The following is a 26,133-nucleotide window of genomic DNA, read 5'->3' as shown; positions in this document are numbered from 1 at the left end:
ACAGTTACTCGGTCTTGTGCTAATCACCAACATGACTAATGCACAGAATGTCATCCCAAATTAGGAAAACATATGCCAATATTGTATTACTGTCTGGATTTTTATATTTATTACGAAAACCATACACTTTAGTACTTCATACATCATTATGGTTTTTATCACTTTCCCCATTTGTAAATTCTTGAGGCGGGGGCCATGTGCTCCATCAATCCTGGTTCCTACAACAACATGATATTTATAGTAGATCCTCAATAAATAACAGTCGAGCAAAATAAGAAAGAGAGAAGAAAGGTATGTTTATGAAGAAAGGCATGTTTTATCAAGGTTTCATGAAAGGTCATCTCTATAGTATCATTTGCAAAACCTAGAAAAAAAAAGTCTTCAAAGTAATTCACACCCACACTGATGTTACGGACTTTTTCACTCCCTTTAGTTAAAAAAAGTACAATTAATCTTTTCATAGGTACAAGTTTACCCCAAAAGCAAACAACAGTTACTACATATTTCATACTTAATTGCTACCTTATTCTTTTAGCTTTGTTCTTTGGGGGTTTTAGTTAGCAAAGGGAATGTTATTCATTGTTAATTAATGTTTTTTGCAATGATATAAAGCATGTATTCACCAAGGAAGGGAAGGGGCGATGATGAAGCTTACCTCAGGTCATTTTAGACGGCAGCACCCTCAGGCCTGCTCAGTCCCAGCCCTACAGTGAGAACAGGTGACACAGTCCTGGAGAAGCCAGTCCTGCCAGCCTGGGGGCGGCTGGCTGGAGGCTGCATTTCTGCATCGGACACTTACAGGTCTGAGTGTAAGTCAGCACAGAGCAGGTCCTGATCCCCAAACTTCTGCAAAAGCACGCGGCCGAGCTCCACGTCACCGTTCTCACTGCTGCTTGTCATGAGACAAAGGAAACAAGGTGGGAGGTTAGTACTTGCCTGGGAGCTCACAGGACAGTCTGTCAGAGAGAGCCCAGGCCAACTGTCCAGGCACATGTTCCTAGCAGCACAGATAGAGCTAATCGTTCACCTTTTTTATGGTGAAGCCAAACCAGCAACCGGATGAAGAGATGTCTTAAAAGCACGGTTTTACCACCACAGATAATGCATTTTTATATACTTGCATTCAAGTGTATTATTTTTCTCATCCTTTCACTTTAAATTATAATATTACCAACTCTGGCATTTTTGTATGTTTTTTAAAAATTAATTTTAAAGGCTGCATTGTATTACATCATGTTACTACATTAAAGTCTATAAAACTGTTCTCTGACTGCTAGAGCTCTGATTTGCTATCAGTATGTGTCCTATAGCATAGCCCTGCAACAAAACAACTTCTGTTTTTCATAAAGTCGTTTAATTTTTTTATTTTATTTATTTATGTTTTTGGCTGCGCTGCACAGCCGTGGGATCTTAGTTCCCCGGCCAGCGATCAAACCCGTATCCCTTGCAGTGGAAGCACGAAGTCTTAATCACTGGACCTCCAGGGAAGTCCCACAAAACAACTTCTTCTATCTGTTTTCTTGTGTGTTTCTATATGTGAATTATATTGAACATTTTCTTGGTAAGAAGTCTTATGTATGCTTTAAGGACACAATGAATTATAGTATCTCTTTTACTGGCACAAATCTCAGAAGTCTGTTCACAGTTCAAGCAGCATCCATGGGAACCAAGGCCACCAAGATGGAATCTCCTTATTGAAGACACCATCAAAGATAAGACGCACTATTCTTATCGTCTGGGAGAGATACAGAAACAAACTCTACATTAAATTTTATCCATCAATTGTAAGAAATATCTTGGCTTGAGAAAATGTAAAGGAGACGATATCTTAAACCTGGCTGATTAGAAGTGGGGCTCATTTCAATTAATTAAAATTCCGGATGATAAGTGTTTATGAAAGAATAGAGATTTATTACTTTCTAGAACTTATATCATGTAATTTACAAAATGCTTTTGAATAGACATCGCTGGGAACACTTATCCTCAAAATAAAGGAAAAAATGATAGATCATTTGCATGTGAACGATGACCTCAAATTTTTGGAAAGAAGCAGTATATAACTTAACAAATGAGCATAAATGTTTCTTTCTAAAGAACGTCAACATTAGCTTCTCTTAAGAAATGTAGACACTGCAAAGTAACCTTCAACCACTGATTCTTCTAATCGAGTTCTTTGTTTATAGACAAAGCAGAGTTGACTCCTGAACACCTTTTGACTTTCTACCAGCGATTAAACCTGGGGAGGTCTGGGTAGGTGAGGTTCGTGCACCCCACTTCCTGAAAGTACACGTCAAAGCCCAGAATGAGGCGCAATGTCCATCCTCGAGCAGTGCAGCCTCAGCACAGACGGGGACTTTACAGAGATTCCCAATTTCCATAATCGGCAGTGAGCCTCTCATGCAGCAACCTGGTGTATTCTCTGCTCAAAATATATCACTGGTTCCCTGTCACCTATGAGCCTTGAAAGAGTATTCAAGTCCCTCCCTGCTCTTCCCGACTTTCTCTCCCAGAAGGCACCCCGGCCCAGCCCAGGGGAACCGCCCTCTGACGGGGCGGACCAGCTCCCTCTGAAGGGCATCTGCTTCCCTGCTACCTGGTTGGACACTGTCTCCAGCCACTAAGCCCCAAGTTCCTCCTCCTGTGAGCCCCCCTCTGCCACCTCTTCTATCCCGTTTCCTCCCAGTGGCTGCAACATCTCCACTGGCTTAACTGTGGGCTTCTCATCGCGGAACAAAACAATCCATGAGAGAAATGGGAAGGCTTAGGACAGTAGTCAGAACACAGCCGATTCTCAAAAGCACTCTGTGGAACAAACTGTCATCTTGCTAATGCACTGAAATCACAGGCCTACTCCTTCATCTCTACCCAGTTATTTTACTTCCCGCAATGTGATCTTCCCAGACCTCTTACCTCTCAGAAAGGACCGATTATAAATGGAAAAGAAAGAACAGCTCACTACACCGAGCTGAGGACAACTTTACTTTCAGGCCTAAGTTGGAATGTGAACACCGCTATAGCATCCAAAACCAAAAAGAATAACTACGGGCTTCCCTGGTGGCGCAGGGGTTGGGAGTCCGCCTGCTGATGCAGGGGACACAGGTTCGTACCCCAGTCCGGGAGGATCCCACATGCCGCGGAGCGGCTGGATCTGTGAGCCATGGCCGCTGGGCCTGCGCGTCCGGAGCCTGTGCTCGGCAGCGGGAGGGGCCACAACAGTGAGAGGCCCGTGTACCGCAAAAAAAAAAAGAATAACTATTTATAGGAAAACACCTTCTTCCCCACTGCATGAAATACAACCAAGATTTTTAAATATCCAGGTGGTTTACAACTGGCCTAATCTGATTCCATACAGCTGTGTCCAGAGACACACAGCGATGAAAGATGCTGAAATTTACAACAAAGCTATGTCTCATAAGTAGGCAGAGTGACCTCTGTTTCTGACAAATGAGAACACACTTTTAGAAGGAAAGGGACGTATTTTCCATGGAAATGTTGCCCATAAAATGAAAACGTTATTTGTGGCATCTGTGGAAATACTCTGAATAGCTCTCTTTTGGCCCATTAACCCAAGAACAAATATGAAAGTTTGAAATGTTTTTTTTCTGAAAAAAAAATATTGATCCACAAAGTAGTTTACTTGGAATAATTACTAAGAGCAAGTTTCAAAGTTATGGTTTACTTTTTACTACTCTTTGGCTTAGGTCTAGAGGTCACTTGAAAAACAAGGAAAAAAGAACTAGCTTTAAACTATCCCTGTTGCCGTAAAATTCAAATGCTTGTTCTTAAACTATTTCTTTTTGGTTGTCTTCAAACTCTTGGCTGTATTTAAAGTGCTGTTAGAAGCACATGAAGCCTGTCCTTACCAGGCTCTAGGGATTGGAAAGAGTGCTTGACTGGGATTCCTGAGGCATTTCCTACATGGGGCACTGCTTCCTCTCCACGTCAGCATTTCTCAAAACTACACGTGCAGCAGCGTGATCAGGGGCTTGCTTGAACCAGCGCATATTCTTCACCAGCACCCCAAGGGGCTTCGTGTTAACAAGAGTCCCAGATGACTCTGACGCAGATGGAGATCAAACCAACTCGAGAAAGCAGCCTGCATGGGCCTCCCCCCATACCCCTGCCCCGTGCCAGCCCTGGACTGACCGGCAATGGCTCCAGGGGTCCGCGGGCTCCGTGGGAACTTCCACAGGCAGAGGTGCCTCAGGCCGGGCAACACAGGGACGGCATTTGAAGAACAGGTGCAAAGCACCCGGGGTGGGGAGGAAAAAGGTCCATCCTGCAGAAGGTGGCCCTCGGAGACCTGCGGACTTCAGCCTCCCTGGTCTCTTGGCCCGAAGGAGGAAAGCAGACGCCTTCCTACTCCTGAGCCAGGGAGCGTGGCTGCCTGGGCATCTCAGGACAGACACGGCCGAGGGTCCCAGCAGCCAGAGAAACTCAAACAGCACAGATGCTCAGTGAATATAATGCAGATACACTTAAAAATAGCTCAAATGGTAAAATTTGTGTTGTATATATTTTACCACAATAAAAGCAAATTCGCTGAATGAATAGACACCTTGAACCAGAATTAAATAAATAAAGTAACAGCAACTGAGAGTCACTTGCCTACACAGGACTTTCTGAAACTGAGACACGGTTTCCAGGACACTTCTGAGAGTGAAAGGGCATGATTAATATGGACGCCAAGATGACAGGCCTCACCTCTGAGCAAGGCAGGACACGTGGTCACCCCACTAGAGCAGAAGGAGGACACAGAAGGAGGCAGTGGTGTCCGTGCTGAGCCTTAAGCAGAGCAGCTGTGCATCCCGAAGGGGTAGAGGCCCCTCCTCGCCCACGCGGAGAGCCCAGAAGAGCAGGGGAGTCTGCATCCGCATGAGCCATCTCGGGCAGCGTTTTATAGTTTTCCCTCATAACTAGGTAGACTGCTACTCTACTAAACAAAAACTAACGACGCGGAAACTCGTTCTTTCTGCTTAGTCTGAAACTAGAGATTAGAAGAGGGGAAATACGCGATTTCTGACAGATCACACACCCTATCCCATGGCCCGGCCCGTCTGTAAGGATGAGAAAATGAGCATCAGATATGTAAGAAGCCTCCTCAGCTTCCTGAAAATACTGATGTTACCCCTGAAAAACTTGTGATGGAAATGTATGAAGGTGGGAAAAAAATGGACAGTTGCAATTTTGTAACTGAAAAGCTCAAAATAGTCACAGCTCCTACATACCTGAGGAGTGCAACAGAAATCTGAACATCCGGCCAGTAAGAAGCATTAGTGGACATTCTCACACATTTAACCATTCCATAAATGAGGGGTGAGAGCAGGTAAATAAAGCACTGGGCCAGAGAGGAGGACCCCTCTTGGAAAGGAATGCTCGGGACAGATGCATGGTTCTTCACACAAGGCTGGGTGGGTGGGGGGATCCCGTTACCAGGGAGATAGAAGCCAACCAAACAGTTCATTCTCGACTTTTCCTTTTGTGCCTCTATTTGTTTAACTCCACAACACATACCGTTGTAAAAGTGGCAAAAGATCAGCAAGGACTCAGAGCCTAGACAATGCAGCTCAGTACTTTCATCAAGATACGCATTTGACAAAAGCAAACCTACCCCCGACCTCCTGGCTGCCCACACCATGCTCGGCCCGATGAAGATGCCTGCTCAGTGTGGACCAGGCGCCCCGAGTCCGGGTCTTGGCCCCGATGGGACTGAGCAGGGCCTGCTGGAAGGAAGATGGTCCAGGCTCGGCACTCGGTGTAAAGACGCCCAGATCCCGGCCGTGGCAGATGCTCAGCGAAGATGCTCTGAACTTGGTCCAGAGGGACCAGCCCACCCAGGGCGAGGCTCTCAGGAGGCCGGGACCTCTCCCGGGTCCCCAGCCCCCCGTGGGTGAAACAACACCCCTGGAGGCTCTGAGAATTTCCTACGTAAACTCATCTGGCGGCAACACTCAGACTGGCCTGAACGTATTGGCAGAACAGGACTTAATCTGGCTTGGGGCTGTGCCGGGGCCCCCTCCTGTTTTGAGAGAAAATCCAGACATTTCTCTGCAGAGGGGGGCGTGCAGCTAAGGGCCGGTGTCCCAGAAGCAGCCTTGGAGGGTTTGTGAAATAGACAATGTATATATTCTTCTAAAGTCCTAACCACTCTGGACCACATGCAGCCCTCCCAGTCCCAGCTCAGGGCCCGTGGGCGGTTGTGAGCCCCACTCTCTGCATGTCAGCGGCCGTGTCCCCTTCCACCAAGGGGAGCCCGGGGGGCACAGAGGTTGGACCAGGCTTGCCGCATCTGTCCTCAGCATCTGTCGTAAGACAGGCCCCGAAAGAAGCAGGAGCTTCTCAGTGCTCACCCTCGGGAACACCGACCTCCAAAACGATGACAACGCATGTATGTTTGAAATTCTTAAAGACTCAGAGCTACTGCTATTCCTAATCTGTCCTGACATAATTTGGAAATAGAAGGGAAGAAGCCAAAAAATGTTCTTACCTGAAAAAGTAGGTTTTGGCCATGTCGTAATGGCCAGGTGTCAGTTTGAGGGGAGGGCAGCCGACGGCCAAAGGCCTCACCATGAGCAAGCCCATCGCCAAGGCCACGAAGAGCACGGGCAGCAGCAGGTCGGAGGCGGTGCCCTTCCAGGCCCGACCCGAGTGGCGGAGCCGCTTCAGCAGGAGGGCGGCCGTCTGTGCCCAGAGCAGGGCGCCGCCCCGCACCAGGGGGACCCAGCAGGCGTGCCATCTGAGGGGACGGGAAGATACGGCAGGTCAGTGCCCAGGGCCCACGTGGCATCCCCGACACGCCGCCCGTCGTGCAGGTCCCTTCACTGATCCCTGAGCCCAGGAGCACCAGCGGCTCCCACTCTACCCTAAGGACACACCAGAAAGTTACACACACGGGGCGTCTCGCGATATGAAACACAAGGACAGAAGTCTCGGTGGCCCCCACTCCGCTCCTACTTCTGAAGGGGGGCAGGCAGACGCAAAAGTATGGGGAGACGGGGCTTGTGTTTATTCTCACGGGTTAAAACAAAGCCTGCGACATGAGCCTGCATTCTCGCACAAGAAGTACGAAACCAGGCTTCCCTCGTGGCGCAGTGGTTGAGAGTTCGCTTGCCAATGCAGGGGACGTGGGTTCGAGCCCCGGTCCGGGACGATCCCACATGCCGCGGAGTGGCTGGGCCCATGAGCCGTGGCCGCTGAGCCTGTGCATCCAGAGCCTGTGCTCCACAACGGGAGAGGCCACGACAGTGAGAGGCCCGCGTACCGCAAAAAAAAAAAAAAAAAAAAAAGTACAAAACCAAGACGTTCCAAGGTCCCCGAGGGAGGGGTGGGAGGTGGCAGAGAGGGCACTCCCTCTCCTGGCTCTCCTCCTCTGTTCTCACCCCGTGTCTTCCCCCTCGCAGGTTACATCCTGGTCAGGATTCGGGCGGCACCATGCCTGCCTCTCCCCAGGTCCCTGCGGACCCCCACACCCTGCATCCTCCACCATATCCGGGGCATCCCCGGTGAGGAGGAGCTGGGGCAGCCTCACGGGGCCGGGGCAGGGGGTCCCGGCCTTGCCTCAGCACCGGCCTCCTTCCTTACGCAGCAAATCTGATAACAGCCCTCCTCAAACAGAGAGGCAAAAGGTAAACCCGGAAAGCACAGCACGAACTGGGCGACCTGGCCCGGTCCTCCTGCCAGGCTCCCTCGTAGGGCGGTCATTGGGGTCCACAGACTCTGTGCAGTGAACCTGCCCCCATTCCGGCCAAACAGCCCGTGAGAGCAGATTCTGTATACAGCTGAGGATGCAAAGTTGGGAGCAAACAGAGAGGCCCGTGGACTGCAGCCTCCAGCCAGGCACATCTAAAGGACGACGCACTGAACCTCGGCCAGGCCCACGGACCCCCCACTGGTTCCTCCTAAAGTATCGCACAAGAAAAGCGGCCTCTGAAAGAACAGATGTGGGAGCTCCCTGGCTGTCCAGTGGTTAGGACTCTGCACTTTCACCACCGCGGCCCAGGTTCAATCCCTGGTCGGGGAACTGAGATCCCACCAGCCATGCAGTGCGGACAAAAAAAAAAAAAAGGAAGAAACAAAGAACAGATATGCTAAATTGACTGTACTGCTTACAAACATCAAACTGAAATACAGTTAATAAAAGAGCAGTGAATAAGTTTAAAGTCCCGGAAGAAAACATTTTTAAAGAAACTACCATCTTGAAAGATAAAAGCACTGAGAGCAGAGCTGCAGAGGCACAGCTGGAGAAGAAAATGCGTATCTGAAAGAACCCCCTCATCTGTAGATCCTCCCTGAGAGCCAGCGTGTGCAGGCTCTGGCTCTTTGGTTTCTGTCCTCAAAAAAGGTGTAACACAGGGATTGAGATAAAAATGTAAACAACCCAACACACTGTAAACTAGTGTAATGTGGTGGGCAGTGCTTCAAGGATTGGAATCAAAGACGCAGTCTTGGGAGGTTTAGGGGGAAAGTGGGGACATTTAGGCAGAATCCTTAAGACCCACCAGGAGATGTTTGAAGGCAGTCAAGGAAATCTGGATGTTTAAAGACCAGCACATGAGCTATTAACCAGCGTGGCATATCCGGCGGATAACTGTGTGAAGCGCTGAGTACGCGTGGCAGGTGGAAGAAGGTGAAGCCCTTTACCAGATGCTTTGAAGATTAGGGTTGACAGGCTTTACTGCACTGAAGGTCACATGATGAGATGCACATTATGATACAAAGTAACATTTTAGTATAAAACAAGCAGCGCTCTCTCATGAGGCTGGGCTTGTGGTGAAAACAGTGGTTAATACTTCCGGCTACATTTCAGATTCACCTGGGGACCTTGTTTTAAATGCTTATTTCCAGGTCCCACCTCAGACAGAATCAGATCTTCACAGACTCAGAGATTAAAATCCGCTTTAAAAAGAAAAAGAAGAAGACAAAACTTCCCAGGGGATTCTGATGCTCAGCTGGGTTACAGAATTGCTGATTTGGGCTTCCCTGGTGGCGCAGTGGTTGAGAGTCCACCTGCCGATGCAGGGGACACGGGTTCGTGCCCCGGTCTGGGAAGATCCCACATGCTGCAGAGCGGCTGGGCCCGTGAACCATGGCCGCTGAGCCTGCGCATCCGGAGCCTGTGCTCCGCAACGGGAGAGGCCACAACAGAGAGAGGCCCGCATACCGCAAAAAAAAAAAAAGAATTGTGATTTAATGCACAACTAATGGTGATTCATATATAACTCTCATAAAGCATTATTAAATCAGCAGATAGAGAGACTCTAGTGCTAGAAAAGGTATATTAAGCTAAATTTGATCCTTCATCATATAAACGTAGACACGAATACAAAATACCCCCTTACTGATCATTTTAGGAGATTCTAATGTCGGATAATACTGATGCATGGCATTCTGTATGCAGACCTATTAGGGTAATTACATGAATTATCTAACTCAAGCAGGAATAACTGAGATGTTGGTTGCCAAACCCCTAGATTCCAAAATGACTGCTGAGATGATTGCTTGCTGTCCTCACGGCCTCTGGCTCAGGAGCTGTTTCACCGCCAAGACAGACGCCTCACTGTTTCCATTCAAGAGGACCTGAAAGTCACCGGTGGGCCCGGGGGCTTGTGCCTCCACCACACCTCTGGTCACTGCCTGCCGGAAGCCACACCCCTCGGGTCAGCATCCTTCGACTGCACATCTGGCCACCGCAGCTGCTACCACACTGTGCACCTTCTCACATACGTGCACCACAGGCCGTGACTGCAAGCCCCTGTTCAAGTCACAGAGGGTTTTGTCCGCACAGCAGGCACTACAAAATGGAAAAAGCACGTGACCATCTGGGTGGTGGATTTGCCTGGTGATGGAGGAGCTGGGCCCGGGTCAGACTACGTCCCTGTGCCCTCTGGCCATGCTCCATAGGGGACCACCACAAGCGTCACTGTGGCGTGGGGACGGCTCCATCTTTCAATCCATGTAAACCAGGATTTGAATCCAGTCTCAGCCACCAACATGCTGTGTGACTTCTGGAAGCTTACCTAACCTCTCTGGATGCCATTTCCCCCAGTTGTAAAATAGAGACTTGTAGTATTTTCCCTTGAGGTAATGAGGATTATTATTACCACATTTATGAAACTACCAGTCCTAGTAAATGCTCATCAGACAGCCTCAGTAAGTCCGTGGGGAAAGGTGTTTCTTATATTAAGAAAAACAAATTTTCCCCACCTTCCCATATATGTTAATTAGACACAAATTGGAAAAATAAAGAGCTAAGATGGTTGATGTCAGTTACCCAACCACCAATCAAATATTCACAGCTAAACTCATGAAAGTATTCGTATGAATAATTTAACAGACAAAACTGGAATACTGGACCAAATTGTTATGAATTATCTCATTTGACTTATGAGTGCAATTATATTCAAGGACTCCAGTTACATCCATAATTATTCACTCCCATTTACACTGACCATAAAATTGCTTAGGGAAGATGTCCAAAGACTCTTTTTGGTCAGGTGGCTTCAATCGTTAAAAGATTACTTAAAGACTCAGCATCCAGCCCAGAATGCGATCTCCACGTTGCCAAGTTCATCCAAATATTCGTGAAGATTTTAAAACAAAGCATTATAAATGTAATGCCTTCAAGTCAATTTTTGAAAAATGAATGTTCCAAAAGAAAACTGGGCAAACAGCATGCCTGAACATGCAGTTCCTTTTAAAAAAAATACAAAATAACTAATATATGTTTATTGCAAAATCAGATATTTTATGTAAGAGAATGTATCTGGAAAATAAATTTTCAGATTATCAATATGGTAAGGATTAAAAACAATGTCCATCCCTATTATTACTGAGTGTTTTAGGAAATGGGCCTTCTTAACAGTGCTGCTGGGAGAACAGACCTGTTCAGTCTTTCTGGGGGAGGCAAATATGAACCACCTTTGATCAGCTTAATTCCAATCCAAGAGTTGGATTTGTCAAAAAGCAATAGAAATTCATCAAATATAGCAAACAAGGTGGTTTGTTACATCTTATAAGAATAGTAGCAAGAAGTTGTCTGACACAGGGGATTAATTGAACAATTTAAAATACAACCACTCAATGGAGAAAAATGTGTTACAAAATAACACATATAGAATGAATATAATTTACTAACAATACTAATATTAAACTAGAAAAATTATTACTGTTTTGGTGTATATACTTTAGTGAAAAGTTGTTGTCTTTTATGAAATAATTTCTACACTCTATACACTATTTGAATTTGACCAAGTGATTTTTTAGATTCAAAAATTAAAGTGGTACTTCCCTGGTGGCGCAGTGAATAAGACTCCGTGCTCCCAATGCAGGGGGCCCGGCTTCCATCCCTGGTCAGGGAACTAGATCCCACATGCATGCTGCAACTAAGAGTTCGCATGCCACAACTAAGGAGTCCACGAGCCACAACTAAGGAGCCCACCTGCCACAACTAAGACCCAGTGCAACTAAATAAATAAATAAATATCTTTTTTAAAAAGTTAAAGTACTATATACATTTTCAACCTACTTATTAAAGATTTCTATTTATTTGTGTGGTGAGATCATGCTACTTTTTCTTCTTCACAGTTTTCTGGTTTTTTGAACAATGAATATTTATGCATCTTGTAATCAATAATTATTCTGTAAAGACTGTATACTTATTTGGGAGATGCACGATTTTATGAAATAGAAATAGTATCTTTCTTTGTTCACTGAGTTAAGAGAATTTTAGAGTTGTGGATCTTTAAAATAATGTGATTCAAACCTTTCACTTATTTATAAATACACACAGTTCAGGAGAAATTGTGAAGTGAGTTAATTTGGGAGAACAAAGCACAGCATTTAATACGTGTAAGTGCTATGCTAGTTCCTTAGGTTTTCTCTTTGAATAAAGTTCTCAAAGCTTTTAATCTTCTAATAGAGTCAAACGTAATGAAACGTGACAATTGACCAACACAGTGTACTGTATTTAACAGTGGGTCAGACTTCTCCAAGGGGCTACCACTGCCAGGAATTCAAGGAGTAAAAGGTGTTCTCTGACAGGTAGGGAGGGTGCCTGGCGTGGGGAGGATCTCCTTGGAGTAGACATGGGCTCTGAGTCAGAAACATGGTACATCAGGTATTAGGGATATGGCCGACCCTCCATATCTGCCTCAGAAAACATTCAAGAAAAAAAACTCCAGAAAGTTCCAAAAAGCAACACTTGTATTTGTCACACACTGGTAACTATTTACTGAACATATATATTGTATCAGGTATTATAACTAATCTAGAGATGATTTAAAACATACAGGAGGATGTGTGTAGGTTATATGTAAATACTACACCATTTTATATAAGGGACTTGAGCATCTAGGGATTTTGGTATTCACAGGGGTCCTGGAACCAATCCCACCTCGGATGCTGAGGGATGACTATATTTTCTATTGCGCCCCAGTCATGATCTGGGACTCCAAAATCATTAGCAGACAGGAAAAGGCTTAAATCATTTCATCTGTTCTCACCAATCCAGAAAACAGAATCAGCAAGCTGTATGGAAAACTAACAGTGCCAGATGGCTCCTGGGGGGTAGGCTTTTAATCAAACAGGTAAACACCTGCAGATGGGCATTAATGTTGAAAATGTGTCCCAGCACCAGGACCCAGGAATCCCAACCTCGTGTGGACACACTGACGTCTGCACAGGCAGTGTGCCGCCAGTGACCCCATTCAGGGCACAAAAGACGTAGGTGGGGTGGTCCCCAATCTTTGTCCTGGTAAAGACTATAATTGTGTGACATTTATGCAAATTATGACCGAACTATGAATGATAATTCATACCATTTAAAGAAGAAAAACTAACAAAATCAAATATCCTCCTATTAAGAGAGGAAGGACGAGGGGGACGGGGGGGGGGAAGGAGAGGTAAAGAGAAAAAAGAGAAAACCGAAAAAAATGGGAAAAAAAGTGAAAGGAAAGGAGAAATTTTGCGACACATTGGTTTGCTTATTAATATAACATAAAACCCAAAATCCAGGGCTTCCCTGGTGGCGCAGTGCTTGAGCGTCCACCTGCCGATGCAGGGGACACAGGTTCGTGCCCCAGTCCAGGAAGATCCCACATGCTGCAGAGCAGTTAGGCCCGTGAGCCGTGGCCGCTGAGCCTGCGCGTCCAGAGCCTGTGCTCTGCAATGGGAGAGGCCACAACAGTGAGAGGTCCGCGTACCACAAAAAAAAACCACAAAAAAACAAAACCAACAAAATACAATTATTTCTTAAATATTAAACATGGTAATATAAAAATATACAAAATTTAAAACCATGCTAGATTACTGTAACCTTGCTTCTGAAAAGCAAAAGGAGTCCTATGTTTAATTCTTTAAAAAGCTAACAAGTAGACTATGTTTATCTATATTGTTTTAATAATAATCTCACAGCTCTATATTACCCAACTTTTATGAAGCTTTACCTGTTTTCTTGTAACAACCATACTATTTTATTGTACATGATTTTTCTTAAGAAAAGAAAAAAATAGGTGATAGTGTACTTTTCTACATGAAAAGCCACTGAAGGTTCCAATTGCTATACGGGTATATATCCTTGATCTGATTCTTTGAAAAGCACTATGATTGTTGAAAAGACGCTCAACATCACTAATTATTAGAGAAATGCATATCAAAACTACAACGAGATATCACCTCACACCAGTCAGATTAGCCATCATCAAAAAATCTACAAATAGGTTTTGTAGATTTTGTAGATTTCTCAACAGCCTCACACTTGGGTTTTCAAACCTGAGCTCCCTCCAAAGTTCTAACAGATGGTTAGGAAAAGGACCTGGGGACACCTCCTGCTGCATCCCCATCGCGACCTCAGCCTCGGCCCTCACCTCTGGTTCTGCTCTGCGTGGGTCAGATGGATGAGGGACGGATGGACGCTGACCAAATGCTGTACCCAGCACCCCCGTCTGTTTCTCACCTCACTGAGCTGAGGCTCCCCCCAACCCCACCCCAAGGCCATTCTTCCTACTTGGGAAACACCCCCTGTGCATTTCCCCAGGCCCCCCACCCCCGACGTCCTCTCTCGGCTGTAACAGTCATGCCTGATGGGCCTCACACAAAGCCATCTTCAAGCCACCAGCTGTGGGTCCATCTCAATCTGATTTCAATCAGGGTAAACAAGAACGCTGAAGTGGGTGATGAGGCAAAGAGATGAGTTTGTGGTTTTAAGAGAGGCAAAGAGAGCTGCTCAGACACCCCACGGCATCTCATGCCATCAGGGAGGAGGGAACGGAGGTACCGGTTCAGGACGCCCGGCTCAACCCGCCTCCGCTCTGGCCAGGAGGTGAGTGTGGAGGAGGGTGCCCTCGAGGGCACGTCTGTCTTCAGCTTCCTGAAGACCGACAGGCCCACAAAGGTTTCCCCAAGATGTCCTGTCGTTAAGTCTGAGGCAGTGACTACCCTAAGAGAAGTAAAACACATTCTTTGTCAAATATTTCATGAGAAGATGTGATTCCAGTTCAGGAAGTGAGGATTGTAACTATTCATCACCAGCCTTAGGCACTTTCTCTGGCAGGTCTGATCTGCGCGCTGGCGAGAACTCCGTCTCCACATGCTTTCCCCGCTTCCCGAGGCCCCAGCGGAAGCTGCTGCTTTCTGGCACCAGCATTAACCCGCCCAAGCCTATTTCATTCCCATTTTCATTCTGGCAGACGGTTTTCTGCAAAGCACCCACGGTCAGCTCTCTGCTGATTTTAGCGAACGCGGCACACAAACCTTCTTTGGCGTGTATAACTGGCAGGAGACACGTCTCCTCTCCACCTCTCCTGCATGTGTTTGAAGCTTGAGGAAATGGGGACGAAGAAGCAAAGACAGCTCTGCGTCTAACGCCACAGTCAAGCCTAGGAGACACACAGAATCTGCAACAGCTCTGTGAAGAGGCAGAGAAGGATGGCCTCCCGGGTAGGATGGGCTGTGCAAACAGGATGGTCTGAGAAAGCAAACGAGAGGCTGCAGCTCCTCCAGATTAATCGTTGCCGAAATCACTTCCCATCATCACAGGAAGGAGCAATTAAGAATGAAGCACAGGCTCAGCTCGGTGCTCTGTGATGACTTAGAGGGGTGAGACTGTGCGGGGAACGGGAGGGAGGTCCAAGAAGGAGGGGGCATATGTATACATGTGGCTGATTCACTTTGCTGTACAGCAGAAACTAACACAACATTGTAAAGCAACTATACTCCAATTTTAAAAATGAATAATAATGAAAAACAAACTAAAACTTCTCAAACTGCATTATGGTGATGGCTGCACAACTCAGTACATTTACTAAATATTAATGAATTATCTATTTAAAGTCAGTTAATTTTACAGTATGTAAATTATACTTGAATAAAGTTGCTTAAAAAAAAGAATTAGGGCTTCCCTGGTGGCGCAGTGGTTGAGAGTCCGCCTGCCAATGCAGGGGACATGGGTTCGTGCCCTGGTCTGGGAAGATCCCACATGCCGCAGAGCGGCTGGGCCCGTGAGCCATGGCCACTGAGCCTGCGCGTCCGGAGCCTGTGCTCCGCAACGGGGGAGGCCACAACAGTGAGAGGCCCGCGTACCGCAAAAAAAAAAAAAAAAAAAAAAAAAGAATGAAATACAGAGGATTAAACTGAGGGAGAAAAGAGAAGTTTAGGTGAAGTGATGCTGACAACCATAGAGTTATAAGAATTTCAGTGCAATCTCAGATCTCGCAAGGCAGGGGAGGGGTGGAAATATGGCTTCTTAGAAAAAAGGCACAGCAGAGTCTTACAGGCAGAAAACAACAGTTTCCCAGATTCGCTCTCTATTAGATGGATTTGCGAAGTTTCACATCAAATTTGAACTTAAAGAGATGCTTATAGGGTGTTTTTCATAGCAGTGACCACAGACCACCTAAATCAAAGGAAAACTGGGGTGCTTGCTTAAAAATGTAAATGTCTAAGTCTTTGGAATCAACATTTGTGGAAATTGGGCCTAAGAAACTGCCAATTTAATAAACATCAGGTTATCTTGTTTTTTATATGTGTGTGTGTGTATATATATATATATATATATATATATATATAAAGTAGCCATCCTAACACATGTGGGGTGTTGCCCATCACGGTTTTGAATTCTGTTTCCCTGATGTTAGTGATGTTGAGCATCTTTTCATGCAACTGTTGGCCATCTGTACGTCTTCTTTGGAAATATGTCTGTTCAGGTCCTTTGCCCATTTTTAAATCGGGTTATTTGTTTCTTTGTTATTGAGTTGTAGGAGTGCCTTATACATTTTGCATATTAACCCCCTATCAGATATATGGTTTGCAGATATTCTCTTTCATTCTGTAGGTTGCCTTTTCATTCTGTTGTTTCTTTTGCTGTGCAGAAACTTTTGGCAAGAATATGGAAAGGTTAGAACCCTTGTACACTCATATATATATATATATATATATAAAATGGAATATTATTTAGTCATAAAAAGGAGGGAAATCCTATCACGTGTGACAACATGGGTGAAGTCGGAGGACATTACACTAAGTGAAATAAGCTGGACCCAGAAGGATAAATACTTTTGATTCCACTTAGGTGAGGAATAAACTAGTCAAACTCATAGGAACAGAGCATAGAATTGTGGTTGCCAAGGTGTGGGAGGGGATAGGGGATTTGTCGTTCAACAGGTATAAAGTTTCAGTTAAGCAAGATGATTAGATTCCAGAGCTGTGCAGGCAACACTGTGCCCAGAGCCAACTTAAAGTGTTTACTGAGAGGGCAGCTCTCACATCATGTGTTCTTAGCACACATAAAAAAAAAGAGGGAGATGCACGAGAACATTTTTGGATTTGTGAATGTTTACTACCTTGATTGTAGTGATGATGTCACAGACTAATCAAACTGTATACATTAAGTATATGGAGATTTTTTATATCAATTATACAATAAAGCTTTAAAAAAAAAAAAAAAAGCACCCAGGGGACTTCCCTGGTGGTCCAGTGGTTGAGACTCCACACTTCCAATTCAGGGGGCAGGGGTTCGATCCCTGGTCGGGGAACTAGATCCCACACACACACACAAAAGCATCCGGGTGATGTTTTTGTTTTTGCTTTTGTTTTGCGGTACGTGGGCCTCTCACTGTTGTGGCCTCTCCCGCTACGGAACACAGACTCTGGACGCGCAGGCTCAGCGGCCATGGCTCACGGGCCCAGCCGCTCCACGGCATGTGGGATCTTCCTGGACCGGGGCACGAACCCGTGTCCCCTGCATCGGCAGGCGGACTCCCAACCACTACGCCACCAGGGAAGCCCCGGGTGATTTTTTAAAGATTCCTTTAAAAAGTTCTCTTCTCTTAAAACTATATCCTGAACACAGCAGCTGGGGCTGTGACACATCAGTGAGCTGTCTGTCCCAGGACCTGCTCCTCCAAAGACCAGACATGCCTGCAAAGAAACCACACCCACCCTGAGGGGCTGGTGCCGGCCGGCTCTGTCCCAGGGAGAGGGGAGCAGAGTGGGGGGCACATTGCTCCCTTGCGTGACCTTCTGCACATCTTTGCCCCCCGTGGGCCGGGACTTCTGGGCAGGACTAGGTCCACAGTGGAAAGAGAAAGGCGCCTCCAGGTGAAGAAATATGACCAGGCAGACTCCCGCTACTGAAACTGTCTGGACAGCCAGTGATTCTGGATTAAAGACACCAAAGTTCTCGAATATAGAAACGCTATTTCCCTTAAAGAACCACAGTCACCTGTCGGGTGTATTAAACGCCAGTCAGAGCTGGGAAATGAATGAAAATGCACAGGGTCCCCATCATGCCCAGAGAGGCAAAGCGCAAATCAGAAAAGCCTGCTCGAGCAGCTTTCATCAGAAGGTACCTCTTCTAAGCTGGTGTCTGAGATCCCGTAGCCCGTCAGGTACAGGAGGTGAAGGTTCCGGTCCAGGGCCTGGAAAAGCCCTGTGAAGCAGGCTCTGTCTGCACCCTCAGGGATCGTGCAGCTCAGCTCGCCCCAGCTGCTGCCTCGGAGGGATGCCTGTGGGATGCAGGTGTGCCATGTAGGACATGGCACAAGCTGTGTCCTTCGGGTCCCGGCCTCCAGAACAGAAGGCTATCCAAAAACAAGTCAGGGAACAGCAAGGAATGTAAACCCAAACATGCCAAATTTACATCAACTGATTTCACATCTATCCCTAAGCAAATTATTTTGAAATTCCAATTCTTGCTCCACACCCACCAGTGTCCATAATCTGTTTCTCCCTTTCGCAGGCACATCGTTTCCTCCACAAGGACTGAGACCCCAAGGACCTTGTGTCCTGTTCTGTCACCTCCCCGAGACCTACAGACAAGGCCCAGGCTGGATTCGGAATAAACACCTGCTGAGCGACCTGACCCCAACGTGGGAATGTTGTGACCGGGGAGCAGTCTGGATCCGTCTCCTCTGCCCCTCGAGGAGGTACGTGTCTCCCTGCAACTACCCCTGGGGTCTCACCTCCTTGCTGAGCATCAGGCGGAGCCCCTGCCCGTGGGCCTGGGTCAGGCTGGAGAGGGTGTCGCAGCACCGGAGCCACCCCTGCTGCAGCACTGCCACGTGGTCACTCGGCACCTCGGCCTAGTCCACGTGGTGGGTGGTGAAGATGACAGTCCGGCATCAGACACACAACATGCCAGGGGTCCATCTCGAACCTCCGGTGGGGGAAGCCAATGCGGGAGTGGGTGGTGTCGAGAGCATCACAGGGTTTTAGGTTAGCCGAGGTCACCCCCCAAATCAGAAGCCCGGAAACGCCTCTGGGTTAGGACACGGCTTCTGCAAACCCTCCATCATGAAGGGTGACACTGAGAGACAAGCCAGGGAGTCCCCGGGTCCAGCCGCCCCGTCCGGAAGAGCTCACGGCAGCTGTGGCCACAGAGAGTGCGTTTCAGGCAGGAGGCAGGTGGCAGGTGGCAGTGGCAGGTGGCAGGTGGCAGGTGGCAGGTGGGGGGGGCCCGCCCCAGGAAGAAAGGCCCCACCGAGCACGGGGCACGTGGCCCCTTTTTGCAGAAACGAACGTTCGGCTCATACGTGTCCTCTATGAATTCTCTCGCTTGTCGAGTTTCACTACGTTTGCTGGGGGAGGAAAGGGGCCAGACTGACCTCAGAAGGCCAGAGGCCCTACAAGGTGTTTTCATAAAGTTCACTTCAGCTACCTGAAGGGAAGCTCTCAGGCCTACATCGAGCCCATTCTACCTATTCTAGTTTACTGAATAGAAATAAACCCATTGATTGATTCTCATCTCAAAAGCAAATTTTCCAAGAGAGAAGCCCAAACACGTTTTTAACTCTACCAGATTTTATATTTTTAAATAGCAGAGAAGGATGGAAAGACCAGGATTCTCAATTCATTTTTTTTAACTGCATCTAAAAAGAAACCATGATATATAGGCCCTAGAGCACAGTGGCCAATATCGCCACAGATGTGTCCCAAAGACCAAGGCCAACCCCCTGGCATGAGAGGTCCTTCGAGGCTAAGAAAATGTGCTCAGTCCCTGATCTGGGGTTAGAGACAGTTTAGAGACCAGATGATGTGTTTCCAGACAATCAAGTCATCTGAAAATGAAAGTTAGCTGGAATGTAAATTCCAAAAAAATGTAGATTAAGTTCACAGATGTTTGATGCTTCTCAGTGGACATTTAGGAAATTCAAGACACCCCCAAACCTCAAAGGACAAGTGTTGCTCAGTAAGACACCACTTCAGCGTTCCCCCAGTTCAGGTGGTGCGTTTGGTCCCCTCTCCTCGGAAAGTGGTCCTTCCCCAACCACTTCTCTTGCCTGTTTTAACAACAGTGATGAGCGGCCACTGGCCGAGCACCCACGTACCAGGCACTGAGCTGTGCACTTGCACACACTCACTTCACACACAGCCCCACAAGGCGCGTGACTGTCTCCGCTTGCAAACTGGAGTCCAGAGGTGTGGGATCATTTCCCAGGTCGTCCAGGATGTGTAGAGCAGGAGGGGGAGGAGTGGACCAATTTGCTCTGGTACCTTTTCCGTCATTATTGGTCCTCCAAGGGAGGCCTGGAATCACTGGTCCTAGGGTTGACCAGACCTCAGCAACAAGCATCACTCAGCAGGAAACGCGGATCACATCCCAGGGAGTCAGAGCGCCAAACGCCCCGTGTTCTGCCAGCAGAGCCTCCTTCTATTCAGCAGGGATCACTTGCTTTTGTGCCGCCCTTAGTCCTGGTTTACAAAGCTGTAGCACAGCTGCCTGGAGGTTTGGGGCTGTTTCCAGACACTGCTACATGCTGATGCTTGAAAACCTATTTCCCTGCTGGTACCACCCATCTTATCCTACTGATTTCACATGTCCGTCAGTGCACAGATTCTTCCAAAGGAGCCTCCAAAGACAACCATTGCCCAAAAACCTAGAACAGCAAGAATATATTTAATTTATAACAACAGAATTTGAAGAAAGCTGCCTGTTTCTGAGACTTTTATCATATCTGGTTTTCTGTGCAAAGTTACAATTATGCACATGACTCAGATGTTCTGTCAGCTGAGCCCTGAAGGCCCCAGCTGATTTTTAAAATAAACAAGAACCAAGAGCCTGTGGTGTTTACTATGCGCTGCAACTCAGGCGAGCCGAGTAACAGTATCTGCTGACCTGCCCGCCTCTCACCTGTCCTCTTCATCAACCCCACTACCGGGGCAGGGAAAGGATTTACGCTCATTTTATCTCAAAACGTCACCTGTCCCTTTAAGTGGTGTCCAAAGTCTCTTGCACAGAGGGTCACGATTTCTCATCCTACTTTTCTCCCCAAAGGGCCTCAGGTAAGAGGAGAGAGGGGCGAGCTGTGATCTCGGGGCAGTGGGCAGGGTGAGGGGCTCGGGCCCGGTGTGGTCAGCATCCTCTGGCCCCGGGTGATGACCAGGACCACCTGGTCCTGTCCCTGCCCCTGTGCAGCAGGGCCTCGGACAGGGTCAGCCCACGGCACGGGGCCCTCTGCTCCCCCGGGCCCCTCGGTCCTGCTGACCGCCAGCCCCCGAGTCTCCCCCGGCTTCCAGGGCCCACCTCACCCCTGTAGGCAGCATGCCTGGCAGGCTCTGCCGCCCTCTCAGTGCAGAAGCTGGGGACTGTGAAAGTGCGGGACAGGCGCCACGGGTGCGGCCCTGGGCCAGCGTCCCGCTAGGCCTCATGAGCTCTGATGTGGCTGCACCGGGTCGGGAGGACCCCTCACCCCTGACCACCTCACGGGCCCAGAGCAGTCTCCCAGCCCAGGGCGGTCTGTGGCCTTTCCTGTCTTCTCCCTCCACGACCCCCCTAGGTTTCTGCAACAGAAAAGGACAGGGTGGTCCTTTCAGGTGTCCTCCCCGACCCCGGCCTTTAAGCTTCAAGGGATGAACAGGAGCATCTTTTCTGCCTTAAGGAGAGAATATGACGACTTTTCTCTGGTCTCTTCTCCCTGCATTTCTTAAGAAACAAATCCTAATCTCCCCCAGGGAGGTGAAGGTTTCAGGTTAAGTCAAAAAGGCTTTGTACTCAAAAGTCCAAAAAGAAAAGAAAACATTTTACAAGCTTCCACGGTAACCCTGCCGCCGTTGCTCCCATGCATGCCTAGCAGCAGCACTGGGTATGTTTCTCTCTTCCCGATGCTTTTTCCAAACTCCGGTGTTTCTGTGTGAAATGCAGTGCTTCCTGGCTGCAGTGCTTCAGAATCACAGCAGGAAATCAGAAGCTGGAAGTCAATAACTACCCATCTAATGCCCTAAGTTGGAAGTACTGTACACAATAATACAGGTGAGAAACACGAAACTTCCAAAGCCCAGCCCAGGCTCCACCCTTGGCTCGGGGAACCTCCTCTGTGGCTGTAAGCAAACCCCAGCCCTTATCTCTGTGACTCGGTTTCCTCCCCGAGAAAATGGAGGGCTTTTTCCAGATTATAGCTGGGACACCCCTCCTTGTAATCCCAGAATTACTCCAGAATGGAGCCCAACGTGGATGCGTGCAGTGTCCACTGACATCAGGCGTGACAAGCTCGGATGGCCCCACTGCTAAGCTGGCTGAGCAACCCCCAGAAGCCCAGCACCACAGGGATGCTGCACGACGGGTGTGTCTCCGTGCGCTCCTGGGAAATTTCTTTCCCCGAGAAGGATGACGTATTGGGATACGCCCCTTGCTCCCCTCCACCACGGCGGTACAGCGGGAGGAGAACGCGGAGCGCTGCCTGGTCCCGCTTTCTTGGTATTCGAGGAGCACGTCCCAGACGCCACGGCAGGAACACGGGTCCACCCTGCTGGTGGGCTCGTCGAGGACCACGGTCCTCGACGCCTCGAGGAAGGCGATGCCGAGGGACAGCTTCCTCCACGCGCCCCCTGAGAGGGCGTGGGCGTGTTGGGGCTGGTGCTGTGCCAGCCCCACGTCCTGGAGAGTTCTGGAACGAGAACAGCCCTCACCTCCCCGAACTCCTAATCCCACTCCACAAACAATGCCTTGTGAGGACCGAGCTCTTTCTAAGAGGCCCAGAAACACGGAGGAGGCCCAGGACCCACGTTGCCCACGAGTCCTGACGCCACAGCACCGGCCTCCGAGGGGCCCAGATGGAGCCACGTCAGGGGACCCAGCGCGGGGCCTCGTGAGCAGGACCTTCCCTTAGGTCCCGTTTGTAGGAAATACGTGCTGTCTCCTCTCTGGGCTTCACGCACACCTGCTGCCGAGCGCCCTCAGTTCCCTCGGGTCTCTGCGGAGGCCGGTGGGGTGGCCAGAGAAGCGTCTGCGGAAGGTCTGGACTCTGGTCCACGTGCGCTACATCTGGAGCAGCCCCTTCCTGACTGAGGAATGACCAGACGCCGTTAGAGTGGGGATCGGCCCCCTCTTATCTCCGGGAGCCTTCAGTCTCCACGCTGATTTCAGACGCCCGGCATCTCCCAACGAGAGGAGCCACCGCCGTCTTTCCTCACAGGTAACCTTTCACTCTGAGTCCCGTGAACTCTTGGGAACACTTAGCTCCCCCCACCTACTTAATCTCACCCTCTGTGCAGCCCCTCTTAGAGCAGTGCCCCCCGAAACCCTCCCCTGAGCACCCACAGCCAGTGGATTCCCTCCCGTGGAGCCGCAGGCGGGTCACAACTTCCTGGAGGCCACGGAGCAGCCAGAGAGGACGAGGCGCGGAAGGGATCACAAGGTGCCACTCAGCCTGGCTTCAAGACGGTCAGCTCCTAGAAACTGCAAACCCCCAGGCAAAGAGGCTGACTGGTAAAATTCCAGGAACCCGCCCGCCTGACCACCGAGGAAATGCTTCGTGTCCGTTTCACTGTTTGCGGATTTCTCATCCCTACCCAGAAGGAGCCCAGGAGAGCTTCTCAGGTCTGGTTGTCAGTCTGCCCACCTGACGGTTGGTTAGCGTCCCTGTGCATTTCCTGCAGGGTGAACCTCAACTTACATTCGGAGCCATTCTCGCCCTTGTTTTTCAGGTGCTCCCACTGTGGACAGCAGCCCAGTTGGGAGGAAAAGGACAAGCGGTCCATCTCAGCAGGGGACTGCCTTCACCTTCATTCCCATTAGACCCCCAACCCCTCCCCGGCCAGGTGACTCCAACACCAGAGGAGGTGAATTTATTAAGCCCACGTTAGTCCCACATGGACCGGCAGAGAAAACCAACAGCAAAACAAGGCAGTGAGATGTCAGATGTTCTCAAACACGCAGGTCCTAATTCCATTTCTATGTTATACCAAAACCCCGCCCCTTCTCTCTCGACCTTGAACTCAGCACACTCATGCACTCCACACCAGGCCACACCCTGGACCCAGCTGCTTCCGGCAGCCGCAGCTCCACCAGAGGCTCGATCCCACGCGTCCTCCTCTGACCACATCCTTTCTCCAGCCATCGCTCACCCACAAAACCCGACTCTCCTCTGGGCCCCCCAGCCCCTCCCTGCCCTCTGCGTCCACAGGCTCTGCCCTCCGCAGAGTCGCCCCCCCCCGACAACCCTCCCCGCCACTCCCAGGACGGTGCCCAGCAAGCCACCGCCCGCATCTGCCTCAGTGTTTCACTCCGTATTCGAAACATCCTCTTCTCTTCCATCTTGATAACGTCCCATTTCTTTGCTCCCTTTTGCAGCAAGACTCCGGGGAAGAAGTGCGGTTTCCAGCCCCCTCCTTCCGTCCTCTCTCTACAGGCTCCAGAGAGACCTCCCTCCCCACTGTGCTACTGAAATGTCTCTGCCCAAGTCACCAGCCACTTCCTTACCCTAAGTCCAGAGGTCGTGTTTCAGTCTTCATGTTACCTGACCTCCTCAATGGACTGGTCCCTCCTCAGTCCCCACCGGTCCCTCCCCCTCATCCCTGGCGGGTCCCTCCTCATCCCTCCATCCTCTTCACACTGCAGGGTCCAGGGCTCGGTGCCCTGTCCTCTCCCCATGTCCACCTGCACACCTGTCCTCTTGGGTCTCTTCACCATCGAACAAGCCAGCCTGCAGCTGAAGCCCTGCGGTGCTCACCAGAATGCTCGACACTAACGCTAACTGCATCACGGCATCCCATTGATAAAGTGCCTCCTTGACTTCTCCTCCCTCCTCCTCCAAATAAAAGGCAGAACAGTAAAGACCTGACTCTTGACAAAGGTTCCCTCTGAGGCGTCTGCCCAGGATCCCGTTTGCCTTGAACAGGATTGTAGCGAAGCTCCTCATTAAGGAAACCAAGCACTGCCACGGGAGTTGACAGTGAGTTCAGCTGCGAGTCAGGGGCTTCAGCCGCCGCTCCTCTAATTGAGAACAGCTGTCCTAAAACATGATCGCACCCCGTCCACCTCTGTGCACACCAGCCTCGTTGCCAGGTAACACGCAGCAAACTGACAACCACCGAGGTTGCTGCACCCACATCAAAAGATGGAGCCCGCAAAGCGTCGTTAGGAGGCCCAGCCACTAGCAGAGCAGAGTCTGCCGTGGTCCAGGGTAGGCGCATACTTTGAATGAAAATTGGTGCCCCGTGACTTTTATAAAAATGTAGGTGGCACGTAACCAATCTGTCCTTTAGCAACACGCGTCACTTCTCTGCAAGTACCTGCTGCCGTTTAGGATGGGCTTGACTAGTGCAAAGGAGACATTTTCCTGTGTATTCGAGACCCCACGGTCACTAGCGTGGCTGTGATCAGCAGCCACTTCTGAAGACGTGTTGTGAGCCCGCCCCCCGCAGTGGAGAACAGCCTCCAGACGCCACTTACCGGCCAACCATGTGAACTGGGGGGTGGGGGGAGACCACCGTTAAAACGAAGCCCAGGGCACCATCTCCGATTTAAGGACTCGTGTCCCCTGAGGTTGGGGCTGCCTCGGTTCAGACTTAATTCGCATCTGACCCTGCGAGCGTGAGCGTCCACCTGCATCTGACCTGCTCCACACCCGCTGTCCCTAAACACAGTCCCCCGTTTCAAGGGAGATCATCCAAAGGAGCACTGCTCTCTTCCAGGCGTGGAGAATACACCTGCCTGGAGACGGGCGCTGCTGGAGAGACAGGGGGTAGTTTTCCAGCACTGCTCCCAACCGCAAGGTTTTTCTGTTTCACGTGGTGAGGAACAGGGTCTCTGGGGGACGGAGCACTCCCAAGCCCTGCACGCTTTCTCCTTCACTACCCGCTGACTGTAAACCCTCACTTTACAAAATGAATCTTGCAAAACTATTTCAAGGCAGCGATACGCGGTCACGTGTGACAGTTCCTTAGATGCCCATTTTCTTCTGAGGCCCGTGCAGTACTGACCATCCGTCCTCACACCCCGGCCCCAAAACAGCATCTCCCCGCTGCGGGTCAGGCCTGCCTGACGTCCTGTTTCGTGAAGTCGGCCTGAGAACAAGGAGCCTCCACACTGGCCCGGCTGTGCGTCCCCCCGAGGGCCAAGCCCAGCGTGGGCCACGCCCTCACACCCACCCCAGCCTTGTCTTCTACATCAGTGGCTCCCCTGCTGGCTTAAGGCCCCAGCCGGCCCTGTCCTTCCCCCTCGCCCCCCTCCACACCCACCTCCCAGAGACGCCACTTTGTGTCCTGACCAGGAACTCAGGTCCCCTCTGCCCTCTGGGCTCAGCTTCTGCGCATCCCGGTGAAATGGGAGGAGCTTCCGTGGCCTCCCAGCCCGTCCTGCTGCCCAGCCCTTCCTCCGCTCGCCACACACGTCTCCTCTGCTCCCCCCAGAATGCATCCTGA

At 49.5% G+C, this 26,133-nt stretch overlaps 1 protein-coding gene across 1 annotated transcript in view; it reads right to left on the bottom strand.

The window, feature by feature from the left end:
- Positions 1-26,133, bottom strand: part of ABCA13 (ATP binding cassette subfamily A member 13) — a 262,933-nt gene that overhangs the window by 125,547 nt on the left and 111,253 nt on the right. The window contains 7 exon segments of the mRNA XM_029233962.1: positions 800-892; positions 6,488-6,736; positions 14,273-14,405; positions 14,524-14,692; positions 17,844-18,074; positions 18,456-18,613; positions 22,180-22,376. Coding sequence (XP_029089795.1) covers positions 800-892; positions 6,488-6,736; positions 14,273-14,405; positions 14,524-14,692; positions 17,844-18,074; positions 18,456-18,613; positions 22,180-22,376 — 1,230 coding nt within the window.

This window comes from Monodon monoceros, unplaced genomic scaffold, assembly GCF_005190385.1.
Source record: "Monodon monoceros isolate NGI ecotype Baffin Bay Population unplaced genomic scaffold, NGI_Narwhal_1 Super_Scaffold_2, whole genome shotgun sequence".
Taxonomy (NCBI): Eukaryota; Metazoa; Chordata; class Mammalia; order Artiodactyla; family Monodontidae; genus Monodon; species Monodon monoceros.
Note: the sequence above shows the minus strand (reverse complement) of the source record. Positions and strands in the feature narration are given on the sequence as shown.